Consider the following 24805-nt stretch of genomic DNA (forward strand, 5'->3'; position numbering starts at 1 on the left):
CACATCTCCTCTGTTTTTAAAAAACTCTTTTGATTTCTTCCCATTAGTAACAAGATAAAATAAAAGGTCCGTGATAAAAACATAAAGACCAGCCGGGTGCGGTAGCTCACGCCTGTAATCCCAGCACTTTGGGAGGCCGAGGCGGGTGGATCACGAGGTCAGAAGATCCGGATCACGAGGTCAGAAGATCCAGACCACGCTGGCCAACACGGTGAAACCCCGTCTCAAAAAAGTAGCCGGGCGTGGTGGCGGGCGCCTGCAGTCCCAGCTACTCAGGAGGCTGAGGCAGGAGAATGGCGTGAACCCGGGAGGCGGAGCTTGCAGTGAGCCGAGATCACGCCACTGCACCCCAGCCTGGGCGACAGAGCGAGACTCCGTCTCAAAAAATAAATAAATAAAATAAAATAAAAATAAAAACATAAAGACCCTGCCTTTAGGTCCAGCCTTTGCCTACCTCTCCGACCTCATTGTATGCCACACTTTCTTTTTTCCTTTATGTTGGACACACAGTTCTTGCTCTTCCTCGAGTACTATGCTTTCTTATCTCAGGAACTTCCATTTTATAGATTTTCTTTCTCTAGAACAGGAGTCAGTAAAATTTTTTAAGAGAGGGCCAGATAGTTCGCCAATTCCTGATCTAATCCCACTGCTTACCGATTCAAATGTCATGTTCTCATTGAAGCTTTTCTTAATCAATGTTAAGTGCCCTGCTGGGGACAGTGGCTAACACTTGTAATCACAGAGATTTGGAAGGCCGAGGCGGGAGGATGGTTTGAGGCGAGGAATTCAAGACCAGACCGGACAACATAGCAAGATCTAGTACCTACAAAAAGTTTTTAAAATTAGGCCAGGCACGGTGGCTCATGCCTGTAATCCCAGAGGAGGCCGAGGTAGGCGGATCACCTGAAGTCAGGAGTTTGAGACCAGCCTGGCCAACATGGGGAAACCCTGTCTCTACTAAAAAATACAAAAACTAGTTGGGCGTGGTGGCAGTCCCCTGTAATCCCAGCTACTCGGGAGGCTGAGGCAGGAGAATTGTTTGAACCCAGGAGGTGGAGGTTGCAGTGAGCCGAGATCGCGCCACTGCACTTCACCCTGGGCGACAGAGTGTGAGACTCTGTCTCAAAAAAAAAAAAAAAAAAAAAAAAAATTAGCAGAGCATGGTGGTATGTACCTGTAGCCCTACCTACTTGGAAGGCTGAGGAGGGAGGATCACTTGAGCCCAGGAGTTCAAGGTTACACTTCAGCCTGGGCGACAGAGATATTCTCTTAAAAATAATTTTTTAAAAAACAAGTTCCCTTATTAAATGTACTTGTACCACAAAATATATTTCTCCTTCATAGAACTGGTCATTATTGTACAGTTGGCCCTTGAGCAACATGGGGGTTAGGAGCATCAACCCCCGTACAGTAAAAAATCCATGCGTAACTTTTGACTCCTCTCAAATTCAACTACCAATAGCCTACTGTTGACCAGAAGCCTTATATTGATAACATAAATGGTTGATTAACACATATTTGTATGTTATATGTGTTATACACTATATTCTTACAATAAAGTAAGCTAGAGAAAATATTCAGAAAATCATAAGAGAAAATACCTTTACAGTACTGTACTGTTATATATTGATGCCGTAAGTTTATAATGTCTGTTTACAAGATGAATCATCTGAAATGACAGGCAGCTGCAGCTGCAAACTTCAATCTAAGCTACATATCCAGCAATGCAACTTTAGCTTGTAATGTCATGACTTTTCTCTGCTTCTTGAAAGTACTTCCAACATCACTAGTGGCACTTCGTATGGGTCCCACAGTGTTATTCAAGGTTTATGTATTGCACTAAACATGATGAAAAATACACAAGAGCTGCAACAGATCACTTGTTATTGCAATAAGCAATTTACTGGAGAGAGAAACTGTTCACATGCAGACAATTTAGTACACACAGTGTTTTCAGTGGATACTTACAATACTTGAGCTCCTCGCAATAGCAACAGGAGGTGGTTACAAAATTATCACAGTAGTACAGTGTGTACTACAGTTAATTTCATGCAGTTATGATTTAATACTGCATCTTCACATTTTACATTTCTCTCAATTGCAAATGGTACCATGTATGATCTGTGCTTGTGTGTGTAAGTTTTGATAAATTTTAACTTTTTATAATAGATTTGCATATATTTTATGGTAGTAAATGATAAAAACCAGTATCTACAGATATTTTATGTATTCATGACATACCTAAATTTAAAACTTCTTTTCATTATTTCTAGGCTACATGGTTTGTCTGCAGGCTTTTTCAAATTGTTGCAAATCTCCAAAAAATTTTCCAATAAATTTATTGAAAAGAATCTCTGTATAAATGGGCCCAGACAGTTCAAATCTGTGTTAAGGGTCAACTATAATTAATTAGACAGTTATGAAATTCTTTTGCTAATATCCATCTTCCCTATAAGGATGTATGCTCCATTAGAGTGGGAACTATATCTACTTTGCTATTTTATTCCAGCATGTGGTAGAAAATGTGACACATAGCAGCAATCAATCAATCAATCAATCAATGCTGAATGAACGAATCATGAATTTGCCACCTGACCTTCATTCAGCACGTTTGTCTTTCTTAGGCTTAGTTCTCCATCTGGAAATGGAGATGATAAATGCAGCTACTTTCAAGGTTGCTTCAAGATACATAAGGTAATATGTGTGAGAGCATTCTGGGAACTCTAAAGCAATACACAAATGTAAGAAAATAAATGGAAAGATGCCCCAGGTGCACAGGACTGGGGCAAAGGCTGGCCCAATGGCCAAATCCTCTGGCTCGTTTTGTTGGTCCTCTAGCTAAGAATGGTCTTTACTTTTTCAAAGGGTTGTAAAAAACACAAAACAAGGAAGACTATGCCACAGAGACCACGTGTGGCCTGCAAAGTCCGAAATATTCACTCTCTGGCCCTTCACAGAAAACGTTTGCAGACCCCTGGCCTACAGAAGTGCCTGGGCTTCAGTAAACATTTTAATAGTGAGTGAATAATTATTACTTTGCAAATATATCCATATTTTGGTATTTTGATAACTGACAAACAGTGCCATCATCTGACTGCCTGTCTTCATTCAATAAAGCAACTAATCAACGTAAAAATACCTCCCCCCGCCAGGCTAATATGTTTACTTTACATTTAAAAAAATACAAGGAGTCTATAAATATTTTCATTTCCTTCAATTATATCAAGAACTGTTTTTGAAACAGAGAAGGCATGGATGGCTGGGAAATGGTGTGGGGATGCAGAGCTGGAGGCCACGTGAACCGTGTCCACTGGAAGGGTGGCTGCTATCATTGTGCACACAGTTGTCATGTGAAGTCCAAGTCTACAGAAACCCATTCACTGTCTGCTGTGAAACACTGAGATTATTTTCTGCCCAGGGAATCCATTATCACACAGAAATGAGAAATGGCACATGGATAAAAAATAGTAAGAGGCTGTGTTTATTGCCAAAAAAAAAAAAAAAAATCCCCATTACTGCACAAAAAGAAAAGGATTTTGGAGTCAAAAGATCAAGATTCAAGTCTGAACTCTACCACTTATTCCATCTGTCACTTTGAGCAAACCTATTAGCCTCTCTGAGCCAAATTTCTTCATCTAGAAAAAGAGAATAATAATCATTGATGACATTGAGTGGGTGGCCTTTATGAGCCATGTGCTTTGCTATATTATATTTGATCTTTCTATCAAAATGCAAAGTAGATATGATTAGTGCCAATATATAGGTGAAGAAACAGTCACTCAGAGAACTTCAGTGACTTGCTCAAAGTAATGCCACCAGAAAGAAGTGAAGGTTTTGTTTGTAGTCAAGTTCTGACTCTAGCAATGCTATTAGTGCAACCTCTGATAAGATGTTTAACCTCTTTAGACCTACTATGTGCTTTACCTTACAAAAAGCATATAAAACCTAGTTTCTAGGAGAGATAATTTGAAATTCCTCCATATTACAATATTACCAACTTACACGTTAAAGGAAAATGGCTTTCCTTCATTCTTCCATGTTAAACCTAATTCTGTGTCTTCAGAGAATAACAAAAAGAGGATGTACTCTCCTCTTTGTGTATAATAAGAACAACCTAAATTAAGGAAGCATAAACACATAAAATAAAAGTATTAGATTTTGAGCATGTCACAAGTAGCATAATGATGATGAATTCTACTTATTCCACAGCAATTCCCCTCCTGTGTGTAAACCAAACACATTCAATACGTGACACAAGAGTTGACATGAAACCTTGATTACCTTTGCTTCATTGTCTCATGTACTCTCCCATGCTGGACACACTGTTCCTCCAATTCTTCATTTCTTCTCTGTAGCTTTCCCAATTTATCATATGTATACCTTTTTTCTTGACTGAGTTGAGCTATTTCAGATCTAGAGAAGTGAAAACACAAAAATAATAGATGTTAAAGGTTCTTATTACTAGGGCATATTGTTATTATATAACCTTAACATTATCTTAAACTGCATACTTTAACATAATAGTATAATGAAAACTATATCCTTTGCAAAAGAAAATATTTCAGAAATGGCAAGATACATTGTAGAGACTCACGTGTTAGACAGAAAAAGGAATAACAACTTATTCTAATAGAAATGGCTTCCCTAAGGAACAAGACAAAAATGATAATGATCAAATCTCTTTTTCAAAAGACTATTGTTCATTTAACAAATACTTACTGAGTGCTTGTTATAGGCCAAACACTATGCTGTCAAAGAAGAAACCCTAGGCCTAATTTCTGTAACAGAGTTTCTTTTAATTAACATAACCAGTTTAATGGCACACGGTTAAAATGAAAATAGTTCTTTACCGGTTAATTTTATGTGTCAACTTCGTTGGGCCATGGTGCCCAGACATTTGGCCAGACATTATTCTGGACATTTCTGTGAGGGTGTTTTTTAGATGATATTAACATTTAAATTAGTAGACTTTGAGAAAAGCAGATTGCCGTCAATGCAGGCGGGCTTCATCCAATCCACTGAAGAGCTTAATAGAAAAAAGATTGACCTCCCCTGAGCAAAATGGCAATATCCTATTTTTCGTGTCTTAGATGACAATCCAAGTCTCAAAATTTGAAGATCAGAAAGATGTTTATCCAAGAAAAGTTATATTCCTTTCCCTGTATTAAGTAAACTCTAAATTACTGCCTACTGCCACCATCTCCTCACCCACTAATGCCTCATCAGTTAGAATGGAAAGTATAAAACTCTTGTTATGTTATGAGTCGTTTTCACGTTAATGATTGGTTTGTTTTCCGAAGACTCCTGACATAAAATTAATTCCCTTTAAAGAAAGGATTCTTCTAGTAGGCAAGATAGCCTTTTCTTCCTGGTCAGGAAAGGATTTGGATTTGCTAAGGGAAATCTTACTTTACAAATTGTTCATCCCAAGGACCAGGCTGCTCAAGTGTATGGAACAAAAACTCTTTCTTTTAGTTCACCTCATTCTTCATTTTGTTTTCATCTTGGTTCAAATGTCATCCCAAAGGAGGCTCGCCCTGATTAATACCTTGCAGGTCTCAATATGTCAGCACGTTTTTTGAAGCTACCTCTAGCCTTTATGCATACATTAGCTTATAATTTATTCTTTTAAATTGTGCTCTGTGCCTTGTCTTTCCTACCAGATTCTGTATGAGAGCATGGATTATCTCATTTTCAAGTTCAGATCAAGTGCTCATTCTACATTTGCTTCTCCTAATAAGCATCCACCTATATTTGAAATAGTACAAAAGGAGTTAATAATGACTTAGGTTTCTCCTTTCAGAATCACATACAATACAAAAGAATTTAGAGGCAGTTATAATAAATTTTTGATCTGGTATCCCTTCCAAGATTAGTATCTCCTATCATACCATGCACTAAAATAAAATTCAAAAGAAGAAAAAAAATCCTTAAACCAGATTAGAAAAAATGCAGAACATTGATCTTTTCTCAGGCACTTTCCAAGCAAAAGGCACTTTTAAAAAGAAAAATCACAAAGAAAAAAATAGATTTTACAATATAAAAATACAAAACTTTTATGCATAAAAAAATCACATGTTTAAAATATATCATAGGTTTGTGTGAGAGTATTCATTGTAGCATTGTTTCTAGAAACAACCTTTCTTTGCAACCCATAATCTGGAAACTTAACCAAGAAATCTATCAACAGGAGCTTGGTTATGTTACTTATTATTCTGATAATGTGGCTATTTATAAGTGATATTTATTGATCTAAAACTGTGAAATATTGGTAAAAAAGAGAAAACATTAAAAGTCAGCATGTATAATGTGATTTCATTTTATAATTTAGAAAAATATTTTGACATGCATACCAACTATTAATATTGGTTATTGCTGGATGGTAGGATCAGGAATGTTTTCTCTGTTCTTTATTCATCCTTTTCCATACTTTCTAAATTTTTTAAATAGACATGTATTTTATTTTTTTTTAAATAAATTCATTCTGATTTTGAAAAAAATCATAATAAAACAAAATGTAGATGCCACTGGTGGGGGAGGTTCTGTGTGGAAGGAACAGGGAATATATGGGAGTTCTGTACTTTCTGTCCAGTTTTGCTGTGAACCTAAAACTGCTCTAAAAAATAAAGCTTATTAATTAAAATCAATGTAAACAACAGGAAATTATTTACAAAAATAAGACAAATAAACATTAAAAGCATCATTTAATGAAACACTAACTGCACTCTCCATCAAAATTCCAATTAAAAAGTATAAGAAATATTGAAAATATCTACAGAAGAAACACAAATGATCAATAACATTCATAACATATTCAATTTCACTATTATTCAAAAAATAGCACAACAAAACCAGATACTACCACCAAATATTTACTGCACGCCACCGTATAACAAACAGTGAAATCCATCCTTTACATTCATGATCTCAATTAATCCTATAAGGTAATTGTAAGGGTTTCTTTTCTTTTCTCTGTGAGGTAAACATGAAGTTGAATAATTTGCCTAAGGTCATCCAAGTAGCCAAGCCCAGATACCACTTAGTCCACCTCTAAAGGGGTGGTTCCACCCACTGTGCAATATTGCCTCTCATTCTTTTTTAAAAAAATCTCACTTCTTTGTAATGTTATTTACTAATATGGCTACATATACAGTGATTCGAAGTTAGTGTAGTACTTAAGCAAGGTAAAACACATTAATACCCTTAAAAGGATTCATCATCTTAGACCAGCAATTAAGGAAACAATCAAAAATTTAGATTTAGGTACAAAGTTTTTGTTGTATTATTATTAAAAAGTGGTTAAAAATTGGAAGCATCTTAAAAGCCTAATAATTCCCATACACGCAAATCATTTAATAAAGTTTTGTTTTCAGAGTATTTACTGATATAGAAAAATGTTCATTAGATATCAAATGAAAAAGCAGACACAAAACTGTATATATGGTATAATCTCAATCACACTATAAATGTACACAGACATACACATGAAACATGACTGAAGGGAAATATATGAGAGGTAAGAACAGTTATCTCTGGATGGTAGTGGCACAGGAAATTTTCCTTAATTCTTCTTTGTATTTTCCAAATTCCCTGCATTGAGGATGTCTTACATAATCCCAAAAATATAAATGTTATTTATAAAGTACATATCACTATCAAGTGTGTATTGCAACAATCCTTTCTTCTGCTTCGCATATTTTTGTTTTTTTCTTTATTTGTAATTGTAATTTGCCTACCAACTTCCATTTTTCAATAAAAATTTGACATATATGCCTGCACATCATCCTTTTTCTGTCCGGAGCTCATGATATGTTCCTAGAACTAGTAGTTTGCAAAGCTCAAAGAGTAAACTTACAAGTTTTCTGTTAGTTCAGAGATACATTTCTGGCATGATTATCCTGTGTCATATAAAAGGATAATTGACTCTAATCCATTTTCATAGAAAATTTAGGCAATTTCTGGCTTTACAGAAGCATGAACTTTCCCCTGTATTTTTATATACCAGTTATGTTGTATAATTGCATTTGCATGAAATATATTTTACTACTATAATTCGGATTAAAATGATAATTGCTTTCAAAGGGAAATACAATATCTTAATTTTTTATTCTTTTAGGTTCTAGTTTGACTTTTGGTAACAATTAGCAGAGGCCAACATCAGTCTCCTCTTGTAGAAAATATAATTTTTATAGTATCCCAACCTAACATCATCTAAACATGCAAAGGAAAAAAACAGTTCAACCGGGTGTGTGTTCTTCACCTCAATTAAACTCACACAGTTGGATACCTACTGTTGCCAAAACAGTAATATAATTTATACATTATAGTCCACACAGTAAAACTACACTAAAAGTCATTTAACAATATTTATAACACCATAAAGTATAGTGTTAAAATATATGAACTGCAATATGTACCAAAATTATAAAATTTGTTTCTCATCATCAGTGATTAAAACCAGGATCATTGCTCTAGCCTCAATACTCACAACCCTGGTGACAGATTAGAATTCAAATCTTAATGATCAATTTACAATTAACAAGATAGAAGTGAAACAAATTAAACCAACCATTATATATAACGAGACCCCATGGACTCCCATTGTTCCTCTTAATTACAAAACTCAAATCACAAATACACAATAGGCAGTGTTAGACATCAGTCCACAAGCCTCACAACCCAGAAAGTGACAATGACAGAAAAGAAAGAAGCAAAACCACATAGACCCTGGTTCTATGCTCTATCCTGTTCTTTTCAATGTGCAAGAGGTGGAAACTAAAACCTAGCACACACTTCTCTCCACTCTGTGGCTGGCAGAGGCTCACTCCTTGCCAGCACCCAATCCTTCCAAGCTCTCCCAGGCCAGGTGTTAGATAGCACTGCAAACCGCACTGCAACGTTTTACTGCTGATTCATCTAAGCGCGTGGGGAGAGAGAACACTTCCTTCACTTTGATAAAGAAAAATCACAGTTGTACCAAAGATATTTAAATAGCTCCGTTTACCTCCCTCAAAAAACAACCCCATAACTGTAATAAGCTCTCAGAGTACTGGGGAATACAGAAGGAAGGATAGCGAAAGTTTATGTGAGCTTCAACTAAAATCAGCCAGAATGTCTGCCTGGTGCCAATTAAAAGCAAAATGGAATTGATTGTCTTGCCTGATGGTGAAAAACAAGCTATATAAAATGCACAGAATCGGCAGTTCATTTTAAGTTTTAAAATGGGACGTGCCATTCACAAACCCCGGGGTTACAGACACCACTACGTGCAGTGTGGAGTACACACAGTGCGCAAACTACTGTGCTAATCATTATGGAGGCTTCCAGAAAACAGAAGCAGTCGTCACTGCCATAATGCGACTTACGGTCTACTTGGGGAGAAAACACATACAACAGACACACACACAGAGGTACCATTTCAAAACATTTTCACAGAGCAACAGAGCAGCCTAGCATGAAGCTGGGGCAGAGAGTAAGGGTGTACGTGCACGCCGAGCCCACGCTGTCAGCTTTCCCGTCATTCTGCATGGGCTTCAGTCAAATGACTAGATCTGTGAGTTTAAAATCTTGTTTTAAATGGTAGGAATCTATTTGTTTAGTTGGTATTTTGAAAAACAAGACTCTTAGAGTAATGTTGCTAGTAACAGAAGAGGGAAAAATATGTCTTAATTATTGCTCAATACAAAATAAATACACTTACTTTCAAGAAGAATTTTACTGTAATACTCTAAGGAAAAGCTGGACCAAAATTACCATATGAATTGCATAAGTATAAATTTGGAGACTGAGTTTCCACAATGACAAAACTTTAGAAACTCCAAGATTTTCCTTACCTCAAAGCACAGGGAAAATTATTTATCCCAATAGTTTGGCATGGGGTATGCAGAGGCACACTCCTGGAGGGCTTCTTCAGGGTTTACTACATTAATAATTTGTATTTTAAAAGAAGCAGTTTAAGCCCTTCAAGTTTTATAGGTGGATTCAAAGCAGAAGGTAACATCAAAATGGAATGTAAAACTTAACATGAATGAGTTATTGAAAATGTCATAGTAAGAAGCCAGGGAGAAATGAAACTGGAACTTAAAGAAATTAAGAACAACCCTAAAATCACAATTTGTCCTATTCACTACTTTCTTGTGAGGCGCACAAAATGCACTTTTCGTAAGTTTTAGGGGCGCTTGAGAGTTTTAAAAATAGTAAGTAACAATTTATCAAGTGTTTACTACTTGCCAGGCCTTGGTTGAGTCAAATTGTAAAGTTACAGTAGGTGCCTGCTTTAATTCATCAGAGTTACAAAATACAACTAGATCTACATTTTCCTGATCTGGCTGTTTTAAAAAGGCTTTCATTGTGGCATAGACTTATGTCCGTCAGAAAATGACAGTCAGACTTTCCCTGGCAAAGACAATGGCTATGTAAAATGATACCCAAATTACCAGTCAAGACCCTTAAAAATGCCACCAGTGAAAATAATAGCAGCTACTGTGTATTACTATGTGTCAGGCACTGTGCTAGGCACTTGATACGTGTATGTATGTGTATCTATATACACAATTCTAATTCCCATAACAATCCTTCAGTGTGGCTTTAGAAATGTTTTTACAGAAGGAGAAGCTGAGGCTTGGGGAGATGAGGCCAGGTACCCAAGGTTACAAAGCTCCAAGTGGGAGAGTGAGATTCAAACCTAGTTCCTCTGAATTGCCACGTGTTCTTTACTGCACACTGCCAGCCATCAACAATGGAACAGACTGGCATCAGAAGTCAGATCAGGAGGTGCGAATAGCACCACACCTATTTGTTTCATTCATTCATCATTTATTCATTAAGTGCCATCTATGTCAGATACAAAAGAATACATCCAGTTTACAAAGTAGTGTTCAGAAGCTGGAGGAATGAGAAGCAGGAGGAGCAATAGAGGTGCTGAGTTAGACCAGTACAGGCAAAGATGACAGATCTAGGGGAGGAAAAAGAGGGCCTAGGGGCACAGAGTAAGTTAACCGTTACATGCCAAGGACGCTTACTTCTCCACGGAAATTTAAAGGTTAATTTTTCCTTCCCAAAATACTGTAATTACCATAAGAAAGAACATATACTTTGGAACCAGAAATACCTATGTTAGAACCCTAGCTCTCCCACTCACCAGTTATTTAAACAGTTTTGGTTTCCTTATCTGGAAGATAATAATTCCTGCCTCAAGTTGTGGTGAGAATTAAATAACATATACCAAGCACCTTTTTGTCTCTTTTATATAATAAATTTCCCTAATTAGGTCTCCTTGGAGAGCAAGATCAGTAATCATTCACAAACCAATTTTAGACCTAACACATTTATATAAAACCCAGATTAATATCATTTTATCCCTAAATGACACAATCTTGTTTGTTTGCTTCTAACAAATTACTTTTGGATCTATGTGGTGCAAATCAAGTATTTCTGGTTAAGAATAGCTACTGTTGATATTTTATGGGTCTCTTTCATGACAAAATCATTTGGTTTTCTTGGTCAAATTTCCTTGAACTATCTGGTATTTTGGCACCTAGGTTTTCCCCTACCGAAATACAATCTTAGTATATGCTAGGAAGGTGCGCATGTCAGAGTTCATTCTTGGTGGTTACAGGAGCCTCTGCCTTCCTGTGAGCAGGGAGAGTTGGATGCACGAGCCCTCTGATTCCCCAAAAGATTCAGGGATGGGGGTTCTATCAGCTAAGACAGCTTGTTGATGCAGGACTCCAAGATGGAGCTCAGAGTGATCAGATATGCCCTGATCCTCCCAGAAATCCTTTCCGAATGAAACATCTAGGTCAGTAGTTTGTTTGCTGAGCCATATTTCCTGCTCTCAATAGATCTATGTGAGTTTCAGAAAAATGCAGAAGAGAAGACACACAGGCATTTTTTTCATTAAGTTATCATATAAAGTAGTATTTGACATCTTATCAGTTATGTGAATATTGCCTTCCATAGTTCAATTTAAAGCGATTCTGTCCAATGTCTTTCATTTACAAAAGAAGAAACCATAGTCCAAGTAGGTCAAATACATTTGTCCAAGATTATTCAGTTACTGTCGGAGCTGAGATGGGGAGTCGGGCTTCTTGCAGTTTAGAATATGAAATAATTTATTCATTGAGATAATCTGACTAGAAAGTGTAGAGAAAAAAGTCATTAAGATTCCGATCAATGGATTTATAAAAGAGTAGTATGCCTATAAAATGAATGATGGCTGTTCTATTAAAATATAACAATTTTAGGAGAAGGGAAGAATAGTTTTGGTTTATTTATTTCAAAGTACCATCTACTTTCATTTTTATATATACACATTTCATCTGTTATCATTTAACCTAAAGTCAGCTTTTGTGTTCATGGTGAATTGTAACAATAGATTAAAATGTGTTAACCATACCAATGTAAGATTTTATAACTGCTTGATTTATCTGCATCTTTATGTTATTACCATATTGATCCTTCTTTCCTGAAACTTCAGTTTTCAATTCTAAACATTAAAACGTCAAATAATAGTACATACACATAATCATGAAAAAACATAAAAGCGTATGGACAATTAAGAAAATGTCCATATGTAGAAAATATTTTCAAAGAAAACATCAGCAGATACCTAATTTTGACATTAAACTATAAAACAGTGCAAATGCTGTTTTTTAAGGAAAAATTAGAGTAATCACACAAACAGTGCTCTTGAAAGTATTCTATAACATCACCTACCTGGTTTTTTGAGAGATTTGTTCCAGTTTCTTGGCTAATGTACAGCATTCTTCCTTTAACTTTGTCAAAAATGTATTCTGGGAGGTCAGCAACAAATACTGCTCATTTTCTAGAAATAACAATAAACCCCCACCAACATAAGATGTTTATGGTTGTCACTCTGCAGTGCTTCCATACACAGAGTGGTAAAGTGCTTAGACCCCTACACATTTCCAATAAGCCACTAGATCACCTTCAATGTCCTAAGTCAAAGGACTTATCATCTGGAAAGACACTCAATCTTGGGAGTCATTTATTTTCAACATAATTATACACTAGAAACATTTTTCATCATACCAGCTTGGTGTAACATTTTAACATGTTAATAAAGTGTCAAATACCTCAAGTGGAAGAATAGATGCTTATATCTTTGCAATATGCAAGATATTATATTTTTATTTTGACAATTTTACTATAAACAGAGTGTCAAAAATTATCACAACCAGATAACTCAAAACTAAAATCATCGAGGAATTCTCTTCTACACTGTAATCCATGCTTTGTTTCATATTTGCACACATGGTTTACTACCACCACCACCCCCAGTCTTGCATACACTTCTCTAATTATGAAGGTAAAAATGTGTATTTTCTTCACAATTTTAATTTCATTGTCAACAGCATGAGCTTCAATGGAGATGTGGTCAAAGAAATTGAAAACAGTGTGATTTTGTGTATGTGTGTACAAGACAAAAGGAAATGTTCTTAAGGTGGTTTTAACAGTTAAATACACTCTAATCTAATGCTTAGATTCTGCCCAAGACTCTGATCACTAGGATCATGCTAGCAGTGGGGGCAAAAACAATAATTTATCCTACAATTTCCTCTTTTTGTTTTTAGAGGAAAAACATCTACTAAACCTGGTGAATTTTCGTTTCTTCTGGCCAAATGCTGTTGGAAGAAAATCTCTACTGAAAGTGCTAGAGGGAATTATGTGAGTCAATATGACATTTGCCTCTTCATAAGTAAATAGATTATTTAATGACTTGCCTGTTAGCAATTTTTCACCCACAGGATAAGAAATAATTTTTTACTGTGTCATCAAATACAATATATTAATACATTAAATCATATGAAAATTACCTCTAAGCATAAGTTTTAAGAGGCCTTTATTTCTTTTCAATTTTAGCCAATGATTGGCAAAAAGCATATAGCATACAAATCAAAATAAATCAAGGCACTAAAATTAAGCAACATTTTTCTGGAAGAGACAGGATCAATTAAACTTTTGTTTTAATAGTACAATCAGTGTGGAGTATGTGGTGTGGAATTATAATGACTGACACTGTCTTGTTTTGACTAACACTGTCTGTGAACACACAACTCAAAAGTGAAAGAAACTACATAATGCTCTGACTGAACAAATCAAACTGTCTATTTTCAAAGTGCATTTTACTTTCAAATTAAAGGTAAAGAGTTACTGGCCAACTCAGTCTGCAGAATAGTGCCAATGTGATGAAAGATGGCAATTTTTAGCCAAGCTGCCAGCTGTGGTCAATGCCTTGTATTAGTGAATTTTAACAGCAGTTGTGAGAACTTGAAGAATGCAAAGGATTAAACATCACTCTAGATTGGGTTGGGGGAGGTGGGGAAATCATACAAATGCTAAAAATGTTCGAAGCTGCAAAGATTAAATAAAGGAACATATCAATTTGGAGCCACTGAATTACATCCAGCTGCGACAGTGAATTAAGAACCGATTAATGGCTAAAGCTTTTCTCCAGTTTGGATGCTGAAGCAAACTCATTAGGCTTTTAGAGTAGCTATAATGTGTGTACTGTGGGAACTGTTCAATGCTATTCAGGAGACTCTAACTGTAAGCTCAGAGCATTTCCCGCAGAGCTTCTGATGCTATTTTCTTTATATAACATGTGTGCCTGAAAACCCAGCCAAAAACAAGCCCTTTGTTTTTCTACTTTGTTGTGGTCTCTCTCAGCTTTACGTTTCTTGAACACAGGTAAATAAACTCATAATCCAGATGGTGCAACAGATGTGAGAGCAGCACTCTGAAATCAACAGACAGTGGGCAATACTTTCCATTTTCTCTTTTAAACGCTAACTAATATGTAATTCGGAATCTCCGGTGTAGTTAGCATCTGCTCCCTTCGGCCAGCCAAAGGTTACAGGTGTTCCTGATGTCATTTCACAGTAAGGCGTGGGCCTGGCTTGTGAGCGAGTGCCCAGGCTCTAATCTTTCCCTACCACCTACCAGTTTTGTCATGCTGGGCCTCCATTTGCTGTATCTTCTGTGTCAGCTCCTGCTCTCTTTGCTGGGCCTGAAGGGCTTGGGCCTTTGCTTCCTTGCTAAAGCTCTGCTGAATGCTATCTTTTTCCTGTCTGCAAAACAGAGAGGAGACATACAGAAATTTAATCTGCAAATGCACAAACCCCCATCATGTCCCCTATAGACCAGAGAGAGCTGATACATAGTAAATTGTTAAGCATAAAAAGACAAGGACCTTTCTACTGACCCTCTCCCACTTTAGGGGGAAGATCCAAACAACCTTCCACACAATGTTAAATACGTGCCATGAATCCAAATGGACTAAAGTGTGCAGTGTCAAAACATCATAACAACTAAATAATGGTGTTTTGTAACTTTAAAACACAAACCTTTTTTCTCTAACATTCTTAATGTTTTACACTACCAATGAATGTTTCATCTTCTGGGTGGTCAATGTTTCCGAGATACTGGAACTCTAGGAACAAAACTTAAATTCTTAAAATTAAGCTTTGTAGACCACTTCTGTTTTCATTCTAAACTTAAAATGGAATCTTAAATATAATGCAGGAGCCTCTATCTAGAGGCAAGTAACTGATTCTGCAGTGCCACATGTTTTCACTAAATATCTTCACACATCAGGCCATATAATGGGAATATAAACACAAATATGAATATGAATAACTTCCCCCAGCACTTCATCATAAAATCCCTCTTGGGTCACGTTGAAAGAAGTTGCAGGATGAAAAGCTTCTGTAGTCAGACAACATCCCATCGTACTGTGATAGGACACTGACCTATCCCACTGGGTCAATAACCAAGCACGGTGGCTCCAAAGAGAGAAACTTCCTAAACAATTAGAACCTGGGGAATGCAAAGGACCTCAATGCCGGCAGCACTGTGGATACTGACAGTGTGTGTGTGTGCATGTACATGTGTGCGCACACACACACACACACATTAGGATAGTTCTTCAAACTCTAAATATGGGTAAGTGGTATGCGGGTTTCCTTCAATTAACTGACTTAGTTATTTCTAACTCCTGATCTCCTTGTGGGCATGTCTCATCCATGCTGCTTTAGTTTACTAATTGAGATATTTACTGCTTAGCCTTTGCCAAACTAAAAATAAACAATTCCATAAAGCTATCACTACTAGTCTATGTACCGCTGTGGAACTTCAATTCACTGGCTTCTAATTATAAAGCAACATAAGGAAAGCCTGTATTAAACTTGGTCAATGCATGTGGTAATGCTGTAGTGTAAAATTCTGGAATGAAAATACACCCACACCTCACTCAAATGGAATCATTGGGGGTCCATGCTAAATGTGAAATAAGGTCCTGTCTGGTACTTCTAATAACAACACCTCCCCCCGGGATGTGGTCCAAGGTCTTGCGTCGCACTCAGTTCCAAACTAGTATATACAACAAATGGATAGTCAGACTAGGCTACTCTTTGCCTCCCCAGTCACACCATGTCTTTTCTGGCCATGGATCACTGCACATGTCTCTTCCTCTTCCTGGAAAGCCCCGCCACCTGCCCACTCAATCCCCCTGTAAGATGTATACATACGACTGCCCCCTTCAGACCTAGCTCAAAATTCTTCCCCTCTCCTTCCTCTCTCCTGAATTAACTATTCTTCCCTCAATGACCTCAATATATGTTGTGTACCTCGTACAAAGATAGTATTGATCACACTTTAGTTATTGTTTTACATGTCTGCTTCCTTTGTCGTCTTTGTCTCTCTATACCCTCAGCCCAGCTCAGTGCTTGGCACACAGGAAGTGGGCAGTGAATATTTCATGATTGGATGTTGTTATACTCTTGTCATAGGGGAAAGGAAGGCTGCTATCTTTATGTGTAGCTGGAGAATCTGCTTAAGTCTTACAAGAGGAGGCAAAAACTTTTCAGACATGTTAGAAAAAGGTGCTTGGAAGAGAATGGTTCTAATGGCTCTGCCAGCTGGAGACCGTGCTGCTAAAGGAGTCAGCTAAAAAAAAAAAAAAGCCCTGTGGACTCTAACCATCCCCAAGTCAGACCCCCTGCTGGGACAGGAGACAGAGATAGAAACCTGGGGCTCTGCAACCCCTAACAATTGGCTGACATAAATGCATTCTCCAACACCAATACCCATCTGAGAGTGAAAGAGGCACCATTAATAATTATACCAAGATAACAGTCACAACTGAAACTACCCATCACAAATTGGCACTTAAGGTTCCCCAGTGTAAAGTGATTGTCAATCTCACCATCAATTTTTAGAATAAGCTGCCTAACTACCGATATTCTAAATTGACTACAGGCCAGGCACGGTGGCTCACATCTGCAATCCCAGCACTTTGGGAGGCTGAAGCGGGCAGATCACTTAATGCCAGGAGTTAGAGATCAGCCTGGCCAACAAGGCAAAACCCTATCTCTACTAAAAATACAAAAATTAGCTGGGCATGGTGGTGCATGCCTGTAATCCCAGCTACTCAGCAAGCTGAGGCAGCAGAATCACTTGAACCTGAAAGGTGGAGGATGCAGTGAGCCGAGATTGTGCCACTGAACTCCAGCCTGGGTGATAGAGTGAGATTCTGTCTCAAAATAAATAAATAAAAATAAAAAATAAATTGACTATAGAAAAGAACTACTGTCATAATTGAAGTCCTTTTTATAAAATAAAACAATTTAAAAGACTTCTACCAACAAATGTTGAGTTACACGTCAACTGATATTTCTTGAATCCTTCCCCAAATTTCCCTTTATTTGGGAAACTACACATTACGTTTCATTGCCTAGAAACATGACATAGTCTTGCTTTCCAACCTCCTTTCCCCTTCCACTTTCCTATGTTGCCTTCTCTCCTCTCTTGCAGGTTCTGACTTGGTAGGCTTTTTATAAATTCCCAGAATGTTAGAACTAAAAGGGAACCTCAAATGTGTTTCATCAAACCCTCTCACTTTACAGTTGGAAAAAAAAAAAAACCTACTAAAAAATCCCCAAGGGTCACAAAGAATTTGAAGTCTGCTTATAGAGTGCATAGTTAATGATTTAAAGGCAGAGGTAGGATTAAAATGTTTTTATTTAGGGAACCCTATAATACTCTAGAGCAGGGGTATGCCATCTTTTGGCTTCCCTGGGTCACACTGGGAGAATCGTCTTGGGCCACACATAAAATATACTAAAACTAACACTAACGACTGCTGATGAGCTGGGGGAAAAAAAGGAAAAGAAAAGAAAAGAAAATCACACACAAAAAATCTCATAATGTTTTAAGAAAGTTTACCGGTTTGTATCGGGCTGCATTCAAAGCTGTCCTGGGCCACCAGTTGGACAGCTTACTCAGCTTGCAGCCTGGATGGTTTTGAATGTGGCCCAACACAAATTCATAAACTTCCTTAAAACATTATGAGATTTATGCACGGGCCTTTTTGTTTTTTCCTTTTTAGCTCATCAGCTATCATGAATGTTAATGTCTTTTATGTGTGGCCCACAGTTCTTCTTCCAGTGTGGCCCAGGCAAGCCAAAAGATCAGACACACTGCTCTAGAGGTAATACAATAATGGATTGAAAAAATTATAAAAAGCACGTAGGCATTCAAGGAGCAACTAGAGAAGAATGTAAATCAATGCATTAAATATTTATCAGAACTCTCTTATGTGAAAGGCACTCTGCTAGGCACTGGGTCAAATAAAGATAAATAAGACATGCTCCTTGCCCCTAGCAGGGAGTTCAAAATGGCCAAACACAAAGTAGATGGTAAAATACTTCATAAGAAAGGTACAAGGGGAAAATTTACCAAAGCATAACAAAATGAGAGTCAAATCCAGCTGGGTGTGAAAGCCTGGTGAAGGATGGTCAAGCTAGTCTCTCCAATTGGTTTGCTTTAATTCCCACTCAAAACACTGAGTAAAAAAGAATTTCTTGGTAGTTATGGGGCTGAAAGATTTATTCACAATTGCTCAAAACAGGAAACAACTTAAATGTGCATCAACTGTTCAATGGATAAACTGTGGTATAGTCTAACCATGGCTAGGAAGAGTAGAAATAAAAAGGAACAATGCTACATACAGCACTTGGCTGAATCTCAAAAGCAGTACACGTAGTTTAAAAAGCCAGACACCAAAGACATGTATTATGATGTCATTCACAGGCCATTCAAGACAAGTAAACACTACGGGACAGAAAGTAGATCTATGTTGCCAGGATTTGGAAGTAGGAGAGGGGTACCAGGGAGCAAAAGGGCACAAGGACATGTTTTGGGTTGATATAAATGTTCTTCTATGTTATGACTATGATCTTTCCACAATTCTATATATTTGTCAAACCATATCTACCTGCACAGTTAGAAATTGGTGATATTTTATTATATTTAAATTTACCCCAATAAAGCTGATTTTTAAAAGGAGCAAATCAGTGGCTCACACCTGTAATCCCAGCACTTTGGGAAGCCAAGGCAGGTGGATCACTTGAGCCCAGGAGTTCGAGACCGGCCTGGGCAACCTGGTACAATCCATCTCTACAAAAAAATATACAAAAGTTAGTCAAATGCGGTGGTGTGTGCCTGTAGTGCCAGCTACTCAAGGAGCTGATACAGAAGGATCACTTGAGCCCAGGGAGGTCGAGGCTACAGTGAGCTGTAACTGCACCACTGCACTCCAGCCTGGGTGACAGAGTGAGACCCTGTCTCAAAAAATAAAAATAAATAAATAAATTAATTAATTAAAAGAGGAGCAAATGGTCTAGAATAGGAACATCCACCTTTATTCTCCAAGTTATTCACATCGCCTGTAATCCAGGCATATGTAGGCCATGTCAATGTTTTCTTCATAAAAATTCAGAATTAAAGGAGTGAACAAGTACTGGCTAGGCCTCAAACACAGACTACATATACATGGAAGCATAGTCATTCCTTTTTACCAATTATAGTTCTGGTTGATTGCATTTTCTAAAAATGGTCACAATGATATTTACCATCCCATTTTTTAGAAACGGGACTGAAGCATTAAGCTTATATTTTTGATACTCAACTTTTTCATATCATTTATTATTTTAAATCTTGCAATTTAAAAAATGTTCATGTCACAGAGCAAAAATGATTTGTTAAACAGATTTTTTAAAGTGCATTTTCTAATGATGTTAAATTTAGCTCAACAATGAGCCTGGGACAGAAAAAATGAAAGGCTCAAGTCTGGGAACAAGGACCTGGTAGTTGTGGGGTTGAGGCACCAATCCCACCTTCCATGTTCCTACTCACATTTTTACTGATGTCTGAAGTTCCAATGTAAGACATACAACTCTTTTGGCTAAAAGGTGTTTCCCTTCTAAGATAAAATTTTGTGAGCTTTGTGATAGTAGCATATTGGTATGAAAAAACTTGTGAGAATTTATAACATGCTTACTGGCTGAAAATCATTAAGGAATACAGATAGAAGGGGCAGGGAGGTGCTGGGTACTGATGTGAGTTTAGACAGAAAATGTACATTTGTCCCAATATTGGTGCTATTAGCTTTGATAGCTTGATTAACATCATTGGGGTGCCAGACGATTTTAACGACAGGCCTCCAGGGGACAGGAAATCCCTCTTTGGTAGTATTCACCAATTTTCAGTGTAGACACTTCCACCATGCTCTATTTTAAGCTACCAAAGTGACATCACTGAATACCAAGTTGGGAAGAAATACACATAATTGGCTCTCACGAGCTGGTACAAGTCAGACTCAGCAAAACAGCAGTTAGCTGAGCTCTCCCAGGCCTCTCTACTGTAAAGTTACTCTTTTCCTCGCTGTATCAGGTTGGCGCAAAAGTACTTTTAATGGCAAAAATCACAATACTTTTGCTCCAACCTAGTAAGTAAGAGGTAATTTGTTGGGAGATGCCAAGACTATGCAAACATCCTATTCTTCATCGAGCTCTCACCTAATAGTTTTACATCCAAAAATGACTTTTTTACTCCATCATTCTTTCTCTATTTTTTAGTTAACATTGTATTATAAGAAAGAGCTTTCCCTTCTCTCTCATTTATTAATTCATTAATATCAGCATGGAGTCATGGATTCATATCTTATTCAGTGGGTTATAATCCATTATGATTATTATTTTTATGCTCAATTTATCCTGGATTTGGCCAGGGGGAACCCTTTCAAGGTGGTTCCTATGTGACATGTCTGTATTGTTCATGTGGCTTTCTATTTCCACAAAATGTCGCAGGCTTATCTTGTAATGTCCTTGTACCAGTCTTGGAATCAGCATTTGACCAAGCAGCTGTTTTTGTGCCTTTAATGGAGAATGGTATTTAGAAACCAGGATCTGTCACTAGGTGGTGCTCATTGCTACTGCAAAATCATTGCTTCTAGGTCACCTTGGTGGACTAAGTCTGGATATGAATATACATTTAAGTGTATAAATGTGAATATAAATATAAATATTTGTCTGTATCCTATATAAATATATGCATACACATTCATACTGGTCTTTCCAATTACAACCCAACAACATACATAGAACCTTGTCTCCCTTTCTTCCATAATTGTAATTTTTTCCTCAATAGTAAGAAACTTGGTTTCTATTATTCTCGACATACTTGTTTGTTCAAACTTGGAATACACAGAAAGTAGTTTCAAAATTAATAATCTATGGAAAGCAAATCTACTAGTAACTAGATTTAAATATTTGCTTACAGTTTTGTTTTGTTTTGCCTTGTTTTTTAAACAAATGTATAGGTACTTTTTGAGTTTATTCTCTTTGTGCTCTGGGAAGATGACACCTTGAGAGGCAACAGAGTACAGCCAAACTCACAGAGCTAGAGGGTCAGAGTATGGCATCTACCACCTTATCACCTGTGTGACTACAGACTAATAACTTTCTTCCTTTAATCCTGGGGTTCTTCATTCAAGCAGAACAAAAAGAAAATCCAACCTTAAAGGACTAATCATTTTAAGAAGCTACTAATTACTAATGTTTACACATAAGCTAAGGTCTTTACATGCATTCTTTTATTTAATCCTCATACCAACCATATAAAGTAGGTTCTCTTAGTATCTTCACTTTATAGATAAGAAAATGGGGGCCTAGAGAGGTTATACAGTATGTCCAAGTTCTTTAGTTATTAAAGGTTATAGCCAGGAAATCCAGGGCTATCTGACTCCAAAGTCCACAGTGAATCACTGTGCTTCAATCTCTTCTTTTATCAGGGATGTAGAGAAATGAGAGAAGGTTGAAAGGATAACAAGTGTCTATTTCAATTATCTACATGGGAGTGTGCCATTTAATAGCCATATTATCCATCTTGACAGCCAAATCCCAAGCTAGTTCTCCTTCTTTTTTCCCTGTTGTCCCCTAAGCTATTGGATTATTTTCTCCTACAATGACACCATCAATTAGTTGTGTCCTTCTCGAAGACATATATTCACCTTTGCAAAAACACTGAAAGGTACCACAAACACATCTCCTGCCTCAAGTGGGCACAGACTCTAGAAAAGATAAGACATGTGCATCAGTCTGGAACGTAAATCCATGGAGAATAGGAACCTTTGTTTTGCTCACTAATTTATCCCGAAAATCTGGAATAGTGCCTGGTATACAGTTGTGTGGTCAATGAACATTTGATGAATGAATAAACGAATGAATGAATGATCAGCTACTAAAAGACGGAAAGTACTAAGTATCCTCACAGGTCTAAGTATCATCCTGTCTACTGACTACAGTCAGAGAATGTGATAAGATAATCTCTATTTTTGCAAGAATTTATTATTATTATTGAAAATAAAACAAAACAAAAACAATAATAAAATTGGTAGACAGCATGATGTCTTCCACGTTTGAGAAGAACCCAAAATTCTATGCTTATTTACAGCTAACAGGGGCTATATTCTCTTATTTGAGCAAATGTAGAACTACTGAGAAGAAGCAGAAAGGAAAACACAGGAATGAGATTAAGGAATCTCTACTTCCTTAAGTATGCAAAAGACTTAATGGCATATTTCCTGGAGTAAATTACTTCTATTTTCTTCACTGCAAAGTATGTCAGAACTTCAAGCACAATGTTGAAAGATGAGTTATCAGATCAGAGAATGAGTCACTTCTAGGGAAGAAAGCAGAAACAGAAAGGAGGTCAACTTCTTTCAAGGGAATATACACAAAAGAAAGGAAATATTTAACAGAAACATCTCTAAAAATAATTTTCCCTCCAAAAATATTCTTACAGTATCTCCAAAATAATTTGAAAACTTACCTTCAAGGCAAAAGACAGTATAGTAGACTAGCTATTGCCTGTTTCTATTACATATGCACAATTCCCATTTACTTTTTTTTTTTTTTTTTTTTTTACTGTTGACCTGTCACTGTTTATTATTTCAGCACTAAAACTGAGGAGCCTCAACTGCTGGCTCTTCTTCCCTTTGTATTTGTGTAAGGAGCACTGCACTCCCATAAAGGTTTTAAAATACAAAATGTACAAGAACACACAATTCCAAGTGCTGTAAACATAACTAAGCAAAACCGCAGACTCTTACTATCAACTCCAGTTACTATCGCATCACCCTTTGCATGTCTGTACTTTCTATTTTAAAAGGCACATTCAAATGCACCGACCTCTCTATTCTTCATAACATCTCTGTGGGGCAGAGAGATGGAACACATATTCCTGTTTGATAGATAAAGTGTCTCAAACTCGGGAATTAAGAGATTTTTCTCAAAGCCATGCAGCTAGTAAGTAGCAAAGCTGGAATCCAAATCTGTCTTCTCACTCCAAGTCCAGTGTTCTTTCCATTCCATGGCACTGCCTCACATGATGGGTTTGTTTAATCAAACAGTGGATTGCGCATCCATTCAACAAATACTTAAGCAACTACTTTGTGCCAAGCACAAAAGTATGGGGACGCATCAGTGTGCAAGATGTAGACCATGGCCTCAAAGAGTCTATGGTCTAGTGAACAAAATAAATGAGTTTTGGGGAAAAAAACAACCCATGGTATAGTAAATATTAAAGTAGGGCTAAATTCCTGCCATTATACAGGTGGAAAGGATAGGAATTGGGGAGTAGTTGGGGACAGGGAGGAAGGATTTCAGGAAGCTTAAAAAAAATCATAAGCTTAAAATATGAGTAGTAATCTGCCATACAAAGAATATAAAGAAGATTATTACAAGTGAAGTGGACAGTTTGTGCAAAGACACAGGGTGGAGAGATAACCAGGTGCCCTGAGAACACGGCAAACAGTTTTGGCATGACTGGATGCTGGAAGATATATGTTGTGGGGCAGCAGTGCACAGTTGGTGGAGGGGAGATTATTGAAGAAAGATGAGACTTGGAGATGTAGGCAGGAGCCAGAACATGAAGCTATTTTTAAGGCCCTCGTCCTGAGGGAAATAGGGAGCCAATGTAGGGTTTTAAGCAGTGGAGTGTTGTGATCACACTCGTGCTTTAGAAAGATCACTCTGGCTGCAGTGTGGGGAACAGATGGGGAAGGGACAACATTAGAATCAGGGAAAGCACTTATTACTACAGCAATAGTAAGAGCAATTTCTGTAATGGTTTCTTTAGATACGGTAGATACCATAGGTAGATACTGAGACTGAACAGCCTCAGCGCATTTGATAATGCACACTTCATTAATTTTCAGTCTTCAAATGTTTTCAATAGCTCAGGGTGCCCGATGCATTAAGTGATTGCATGGGGCAAAGATCCTGTGAGATAGTAAAGCACTACCGTATCCTATTGTACAACATCCTGTGCCCAATTCATCACCCTAAATAATAAGGCCAAATATGCTATTACCTAAAATAAATTCGATCGTGATTTTGCCTTTGTATCTTCATATTTTCAAAAATTCATAGTTTCCATTTCA

At 37.1% G+C, this 24805-nt stretch overlaps 1 protein-coding gene across 4 annotated transcripts in view; it reads right to left on the reverse strand.

The window, feature by feature from the left end:
- The window catches only part of SDCCAG8 (SHH signaling and ciliogenesis regulator SDCCAG8), a 265497-nt gene that overhangs the window by 91877 nt on the left and 148815 nt on the right, over positions 1-24805 (reverse strand). For all 4 annotated transcript variants that reach the window (XM_054550178.2, XM_054550173.2, XM_009247821.4 and 1 more), the window contains exons 14-16: positions 14965-15092; positions 12718-12826; positions 4282-4413 (exon numbers count right to left, since the gene is read on the reverse strand). In XM_054550178.2, the coding sequence (XP_054406153.1) occupies positions 4282-4413; positions 12718-12826; positions 14965-15092 (369 nt within the window). The remainder of the gene's footprint in view (positions 1-4281; positions 4414-12717; positions 12827-14964; positions 15093-24805) is intronic.

This window comes from Pongo abelii, chromosome 1 (assembly GCF_028885655.2).
Source record: "Pongo abelii isolate AG06213 chromosome 1, NHGRI_mPonAbe1-v2.0_pri, whole genome shotgun sequence".
Taxonomy (NCBI): Eukaryota; Metazoa; Chordata; class Mammalia; order Primates; family Hominidae; genus Pongo; species Pongo abelii.